At 40.9% G+C, this 8,765-nt stretch overlaps 1 protein-coding gene across 2 annotated transcripts in view; it reads right to left on the minus strand.

Annotated features, from left to right (window-relative positions):
- zmp:0000000755 (phosphofurin acidic cluster sorting protein 2) overlaps nucleotides 1-5,512 on the minus strand; it is a 57,598-nt gene extending 52,086 nt beyond the window's left edge. For both annotated transcript variants that reach the window (XM_050070513.1, XM_050070512.1), the window contains exon 1: nucleotides 5,198-5,512. In XM_050070513.1, coding sequence (XP_049926470.1) covers nucleotides 5,198-5,409 — 212 coding nt within the window. In that variant the 5' untranslated portion in view covers nucleotides 5,410-5,512. The remainder of the gene's footprint in view (nucleotides 1-5,197) is intronic.
- Nucleotides 5,513-8,765: the final 3,253 nt, after the last annotated feature.

Raw genomic sequence — 8,765 nt, forward strand, 5'->3', positions numbered from 1 at the left:
AACAAATCTAGGACGATAGGAGACGGGTTGAAATAAACCGAAATTTCTCTTTAATTCAAGTTTCTCACCAATAACAAAATTTTGCAAGATTACATTTGAACACATCATGATAATGTTATAATTTACCTTCACTCAGTACTCATTTTTACCGAAAAGAGCTTGCACACGTCATGTCACTCAGCAAAACCTCCATTAGCTGTTAGCTCCAACCACTGACTGCTAACAGCTAACATTAACTAGCTCTCCTGCAGATTTTAACATAGATTTGTTGTTAATGCTGCAGCATCATCATGGGAAAAGTAGAGTGCTTCCGCTGACGCATCGATAGTGAGTTTACTGCGTGCTGCTTTTCACCCAAAGGCATCCTGGGGAAGATCTCATCTGAAACACTTTTTCTATCGTCTTCGGGACAACAGGATGCTGTTAGTCTTGATTCCTGCTTTTTAGCCTGCACAAAATTTAATAAAGTTGTTTAAATGAGAAATTTGTTGGTGTTTGTACAGCAATATAAAACTGATATTAGAGAGGGAATTCTGATATATACAGTATAAATGCTTTTTTTAAATAAATATATTTTTTTACGTCATAAATGTGTATGATTGAATTGTCATTCAAAAAGTGTAATGATTTAATGATTTTTATGAAGCTCAGTTATTTTTTGTTTTTACACATTTTTATGCAGATTTCTTTAATTCCCTTTAACAAATGGGGAATAAATAACAACAACAAAAAAACAAACAAACAGACAAAAACACTGATGTCCGCCCAGAAATTCACAACTGGTTCATCTCTAGATGTCGATACTGACAGTGTGGCCAAACCAAGATTGTAAACAAGATGCAGACCGACATGAACTGCTGTGTCACATTTTGAAGGGCACTGGAGAAGGCTTGTTTATGATTGCAAAAGGAAGCAGAGGATTAAGCAGACAGTGTCTGTGTGCAGCGTCAGATTACTGGCTCTTCTTTTCCTGTTATGAAATCAGATTACTGCAGCTCCCCTGCTAGGAGAAACAATATCCAAGCCTTGAGATGGGGGGGTTAGCGAGGAGGTGAAAGGGGACAGTAAGCTCATCTTATTCGACCGACAAGCCCTCCTTTATTTGTATCCTGATTTAATGGTTTCATCTTAGGTTTAAAAATGAACATACAGAGAATTAGACATTAAAGCAAGAAGATTAAGGCCAGGGATGATACTGGAGATTGCACGCTAACTATTCAGCCTTCCGGATATAATAAATGGATGTGTGCATCGCAGCATAAGGTATATGTAAGACTTAGGGCTGATGGATTTATATTCACTGACCTAGAACAAAGAAGCTAAAATAATGTTGCTTCAGTGCAGGCCTTAGTTTGTTTTTGTTTGTCTTATTTATTTGCTGACACACACACAGCACACATCAATTTGATGCAATATACAGAAGTGGGGCAGAAGAAACAAACATCTGACCAGAGCCTGTAGTGTACACTCAATTACTATCCAGATAAGGCTGTGCCACTCACGAGAAAATAAGGTCATCTTGGGACTCACATGAATCAAACGGACAGAGAGAAGGATGCTCTGCTCACCCGAGATAAACGTCAGAGGAAAAGAGGAAAGATGTTGTTGATTTTGTAGCTTGTGGGAAAACCTTTGAGATAAATGTCCCTCTCTGAATCCAGATAGTTAAACTTGAAAGACGGACACACATTTGAAGTAAAAATACCACGGACTGAAAATGTCGTGCAAAAATGTCTCCAGAGCTTGAAAACATTTTCAATTCAGTTTATTTTGAAAGCCTGTAAATTGGTTACCATAACAACTTCCCTTGCATGTTGGAAATAATGAAGCCTGGCGAGCTTGTGTGGCAAACATGACAAAACTGCTTGGCTGCTCCCATCACGTTAGTGATGAGGGTAAAGGTCACAAGTTTTGACACCAAGTTGTAAAAGATCATCTTTGCATGCTGCTCCACATTCTTTATTGTTAGTAGATAAACATAGCGCCATCTTGACCTCTGCATTAATGTCATTCCTGCAAATACCACATCGCTCCCTCAACAAATGCCTGCCTGGCCATAGACATATGCAGGCTACTTGGGTTCCCGTGCAAGCTGTTAAACCCCTAGTACATACTGTATTCCTGTGCATTTTATTACTTAGCCGTCTTTGGTTACTCAGCAACATTACCAAAGTCAGCTGTTTGTTAAGAGGGAAAAGGTGGGGTGAACTCTCTCTGCTCCAAGAACACCCTCCAGTCATTTTGTGTTGCTTCTGAAGATGTTTAACGCATGAAAAAAACTCATCTTATAAGAAAAAAGCTGCAACACTAACACCACATGGTATAAGAAACACTGGAGGGTGGCAGACTGGCAGGCATGGCAGTGCTGGAATAAAAACAATGCTTGTCCAACTGTTCCAACGGGCCTGTCAAGGATGGAGCTGCCACAACACTTGTCTGGCGGGTAAAAAAACAGTCAGATACTGTATCACACACAGCAGTAAAACTGTATGTGCCAGCTTATGGTAGCATTTAGATATAACAAGCAACCAATGATAACAAGTGCAAGAGTAAAAAGCGCCTTGTGCACATAGCAGATTTAACAAACATTTTTATGAATCTAGCTTGATCCTGTGTAATACTCGACAAGTAGATAAAAGAAAGGCAAAGAAAATAGTCAGAAAATGTCCTAGCTTTTTTAAAAGTCCTTGTGGTCCTGTGCCATAGATGTGTCAACAGCAAAAAACTGTAAGGAACCGTAATCCCATGCTGAGAGGGCCTATAAGAGTTGAACATATTTTCCATTGTGAATAAAATATTTTCCCCTAAGCATGGCTTTCAGTAGGGCTTCACAGCTTAGGAGGATCGATTTTTAAAATGTGGCGTCATATTAACAACAGCTGTGTGTGATGTTTTAGAGTGCCACAATAAAAAAAAAGTCAAATGGTAATGTTAACAGCCCTATGCCCTCATTTGAAACTGTGCCACTTAGTTGGACACCCACATTTGCTAAAGGCTAGCGGAGGAGCAAACAGCTGCACACAAAATGGCCCAGCCCCTGAAAGCATGCCAAGGCAGAATCCCCAAAACAGGCCTTGGGTTGGGCTCCATGGAAGACCTTTCACACCAGTCTAGGATAAGTGGTCTAAAAACAACGACGGCCGCAATGGGCTCGGCAAATTACTTTGAAGAATGCTGTGAGCACTGCAACACCAATCCACCATGCAAAACAAAACCTACAACCACACTTTTTTGCCTAAATAAACAAACTGTGTCGTTTACAGTATCTCTTCTACTCATTTAAATACTGTATCAGATCTCACAATTTACCCCAGTCATCAACAAAGACTTGTGTCAGGCAGCTACTGCAGTCTTGTGCAGAACAATGACGGGTGACTTTACTCTATGCCTCATTAATAATCCATTGTCATCCTCATCCTTATTCATCTTTAATACAGCACCTTGTATGTCATCCACTATAGAAAGAGAGCACACAGTGTAGAGGCAGAAACATGGGAAATCAATGTGTTACGTATGGCGTGCTCTATAAATGCACCAATATGTCTCCTGCTTTCTGTGCTAGCCAGTAGTCTTAAAATTTTATGGATACAGTTATCAAAAGCATGCTCGCCTGTATGCCTGTACAGTGCATCAGTTTTATCTATTTATGCCCAGGAAAGAGATCTAAAAGTGTAGGCATTTCATCACAGACACAGATCGATGATCTCATAGTTTCCGTTGTGAAAGATGTGATATTAAGGTCACAAAATCTAATTGCCTCTTCAAGCGCTGGAATGATATTTTCAAAAAAGGGACCATAATAAAAAGGGTTGTGAGCTGTTGATTTACGGAGCAACGCTGTCACTTCAAACACTCACACTAGTTGGCTTCAAATACGCTGAGTTGCCACAGATAAAACAGACTAATATTCAAACAGAGACTTGAAAGATCGCCATCACTATAAATCATGTTTTCTGCATGCTATAGCTCCACTGACACTTGCATACTCATGCAGGCACTAAAGTGGCAGCAGGCAAACACACACATGCACATCGACTGTGGAGGAAACCCTCCCCTTGCAAGCCCACTTCTCTTCCAATGAGTGGAACAGATCTAGGTCAAAGCTGATTAATGTGCCCATAGCTCCCGAGAGGTTTCTGGTCAGGTGGCAGCAGCAGTGCCTGCTCACTGACAATGAATACTGATGCAGAGAATCACAGAATATCACTGCTATACTTGGATTTAAACGGTGCCATCGAAATAACATCAAGACAATGGCTGCGAGTATATTTGCATACACAAAAGCGACAACCAAAACAGTTTGCTCTCTCCTTGTGCCAGCTGCTGTGTCAACACTATGAAGTGCTGGTGTTTGTGTTATGGCTGTGTGGACCGGTTAGCCAACGCTGAGCTACACAGGGGTATCTGAACATAAACATAAAGCACAGCACGAACACATGAACATGAAATCAATGTGGGTTTCAAATGGCCAGCCAGCTGTTGAACTGCCCATTTGCTCGGACAGCTCATGACACACGGTGCTCGCAGCTACAGGATGAAAAGGATGACTGCTAGTTATGAGGCGATGAGGCATTCATGTCACTGTATTTATAGACAGTTATGTTGCTATTAGGTGGCATGCATTCCGTAAATCAGTTCAAGCACAGGCCTGCATGGACAAAGGGAAATGTAATATCTGCAAAGCTTTACCAACGTAGCCACAGAGCAGAAGATAAGCAGCACCAACAGCTCCAACCGATAGTTAGCTCAACTTTTGTTAACGCTAGCTAGTTATCATAACGGTCGGAGTAAAAATTCAATACAACTGGAAAGAAAACAATTACACACATGGAGAGTAGGTTTTAAATATTTTTGTACATAAAATAATGTAGCTTTGCACGTTATAGCCGACTGCTTCGTTGCTGAAAAAATAGCATTCTGAGTTAAATGTTTTCAGCACGAAACATAAAAGGAACTCGAACACCAGCGCTAGTTGCTAGTTAGCTTTAGCATTAGCCACCTTGCTAGTTAGCTTGCTAGTAAACCAACCCAGCAGTGTTTTGGAAATGTGTGGCAGCTCGCCTCTCTCGCCTAACGCTACAGTCAGCGAGGGCGTTGTTTGTCCACTGTTAGCCTGATGTTTATTAAGCCGTTTAGTGATTTGTAAACATTGTGGTTTGCGGTATTTAACGCTAACACAACACATTGTTATCGTTACCTCGGCACGCAGCTTGGGGACGATCGGTCTATCTCCCAGGTCGCAAAGAGGTTCATGGGTACAGGCATGCTGCCGGAGCCCGAGCCCAGGGACACAGCCCCGGCTAACGCTCCGGTCGGGAGGGTTGTCGGTGCTGGTCCACCGCCGCCGCCGCTGCTCGGGTTCAGGAAAGCGGCCCGGACGCCTCCTCTCTCTACAGCCGCCGCCATCATCACCTCCACTGCCTGGGGAGCAGCTCTAGCTAAGTGTCGGACGAACGCGGGAGCCGCTGAACTCTGTGCTGCCTGCTCCTGCTCCTCCAGACTCCCAGCTCCTCTACACTGACTGGAGATGCTGATAGGCGGGGCGGGGCATGTCACTACTGATAGGGGGCAGCACGTCCCTGCGTCTGGGGTGGGACATCTTTACTATCAAACGGCCCTCAACATAATGCTTCACTCACACATGGCATTTAAAGATTGAGGATACACCTTATACAGTCTATGGGATACACATAAGAAAATGTTGCGTTGCCATGACAAACAGTACAAGAAATAATCATCCAGGTGATTATAGTCTTGCTCATCTCCACTCCCCCATCATCTCTGTTGGTTAGCTCTGGGAAATGTTAATAAAGAAGAATGGGCATAAACATAATAAAATCAGACTTGATTACACAGGCATGCAATGTAGACCTGAAATAACATCTGGAGAGGACTATGCTCTTCTAAAAGACAGAATAAATGTGTGTGCAGCTCAGTATATTAACTCAAACATGCCTTATTTCAAACAAGAAGTTCTCACACTTGGTGTTTCTACATTAAAATGAAGGGATTTCAAATTGTAACCACATGCACAAGCCTATATAATTGATTGGGTTCTTCATTGCTCATGAATGCAGCATTTAGTTTCAAATGAATGCAGGTGGACACGCTCACTGCTGGCCAGTGTGAGCTACTGTGGAGAGGTGAATCTGCATAACAACAACAACAACAATAATTATTATTAGTATTTCCAGCTGAAATCAAACTGATTACAGCTAAATACACTCATTAAGGGGTATTAGTGTAAGTGTATTGGTGTATTGTCATATGTGTACATTAGTATATGTATTGTGGTGTGTGTATAGCGACATGTCTATTGTAGTAGATGTATTGTGGGATATTTTATGATGTATATATTGTGGTATTTGTGATGTAGTATGTGTACCATAGTGTGTAGATAGTGGTTTATGTATTATATTGTGCTTTCCATGTTTATAGTGTATTGTGGGTGTATGATGTTTTAAACTGTATATTTTTAATAACATTTTATATCTACATGTAAAAGCCCAACTAGGAACAAGAGTTGTAAATTTAATAACTTTAATAACTAAAAAAAAGGCTTCATGTAAAAGTAAGTTTTGAGGATTTAAAAAAAGGTACCGAATACAGCCTATAAGTTCCTCAGCCAGAGAGTTCCACAGCTTCACAGTATACTGTTGTACAAATGCTCTTCAGACTGGTTATGGACAAACAGATGAAGCTTTTTTGTTATGAAAATGAAAAGGTGGTACAGGAGCTATACACAAAAACTATATAATGGCAATTCCTAAAGAAATATATATAACCTGTTTGTCTAAAAATTGTTTCACAACAAGCTTTCATGTGTGCAGTATGTGCAATACCTGCTTTGGTTATTCATGATCTGTCATCAGTCTCTGATGACGTGATGACACCTGGTATTTTACTCAGTCATTGTTCTCGTAATGCAAGTGTGGTGAAATTCATTGACTAACTGTGTGACTAAGGAGTCAAATAAAGCTGACTTGACTTGACATGCCCAGTGGGGTTGGGTAATGTGTGTGTATGCACGTTTAAACTGACTGAGGGAATTATACAAATACTAATTTGTCAAGTGTTACAGGGTTTTGCACAATCAGTACTCTGATGTAATAACCACACATCATTCTTCTGTCAAACCAGTGTTGTTGACACGTTCCCCTTTGCTTCGTGGACTTCTTCCAACCGCTTGTTTGGACTTTGAATAGAGCATTATACCATATGCTAATAAGCTCAGCACTTTGTCTGTTACAGTCTCACGGGATATATTGTTGCCACTGAAAACATGCTGTGAGTGTAAGCAATCTAATCTTTAATCATTGCCAGCCAACTCTGTGCACCCGACAGTGTTTAATCTTCCACACTGCAAAAGTGGCAACATCCCCCAGGGTTGTTAGTAATGATGATGGCAATCGTGATACAACTTATGAACGTGTCATTCCTTGGCTCACTATTCTTCAGTCTAACAATACACTTGAACAATTTTTGGTTCATGAAGAATTTATCAATATATTTATGGAAAGGCAAGGTAAGGCATTTCTTATATATACAACACTTATGTGGAGAAGAAAACCTAGTGTGCTTTGAATTAAATTGAAAGGGGAGAAAGAAAGCTATATTTCATTTAATACATTTTTTATGAATGAAAGATGTTAAAATGGGGAAATCACTGACCTGTCTAGTTATACCAAGGTGTCTGGAGATGAAAACTAAACTTCTTTCATCATAAATCTGCAGTGCATGTTTGCTTTCTATTGGTATTTTTCATTTTATAATGTTCTGCCCTCTGACAAAATGCCACCACCTCAAAATTACCATGGACAAAATGATTAATGAATGAATTTGTGGATTGCATCACCACCTAGTGCTGCAAAACAGCACTACAACAAAATGTAGGACACTAACTTGCACGTTGTGATCTATCCAATAGATGGCAGACTGTCTGCATTTATGGTCAGATCTCTTCTCCTCCCCTGTCTCTCTTTTCTTCTCACTCTTGCTGGCTCTACCCCTGATTAAACCTCCTCCTCCTCCTCCTGTAAGTGTGAGTGGGTGGGCACATAATTGTGACACTGTGACACTGCTGATGGTTCCACAACAGTCTGACGTTTTATAAGCCCACCTTTCACCTTTATTAAATTGTGGAGAAGAGACTAAAATACCCAAGCATCAGTTTGTCAGGTAACATCTGCTCAGTGGCATGTGTCCTCCTACTAAGTCAAAGAAATTGCTCGCATCCTAATTTCAAGTGAAGAAAGGTCTGGAGCGAAGAGGAGGCTGCTGGTGTTGATGCTTTTGGAAAGGTTGCAGAGCATTTCCTGTTATTAAAGCCAACTGACAGTCAGAGGAGAGCAAACATAGCAATGCATGTCTCTGACGTAAGCGTATAGGGAACAGACAATACTAATTACCCACATCATCCGTTAGGTAACGGCGTCTTATTCTTTCTCAGATATGTGAGTGAAAGCAATAGATCTTTCACAAAGCCTGAGCGGTGACAAGCGAATGCGGTCTCCAAGCAGATCTTTATTTTTAGGCGTGAGCTTTTGTTTTAGGCTTGTGCCACCTCCACACCATCAAAGTCAGACATTTTTAATGAGCAGGCCTTTGACTACAAGCTAAAAACAACCCCTTTTCTGAATCACTGCACAGAGCTTATAGATTACAGTCACGCATGTTCTTGTATAGATTCAGAACTTCAAGGGCGTTAGGTCTTTGTGACATTAAAACTTAGCGAAGTGAGCGTGATAAAAAAGTAGCACCAGTGG

This window comes from Epinephelus moara, chromosome 19, assembly GCF_006386435.1.
Source record: "Epinephelus moara isolate mb chromosome 19, YSFRI_EMoa_1.0, whole genome shotgun sequence".
Classification (NCBI taxonomy): Eukaryota; Metazoa; Chordata; class Actinopteri; order Perciformes; family Serranidae; genus Epinephelus; species Epinephelus moara.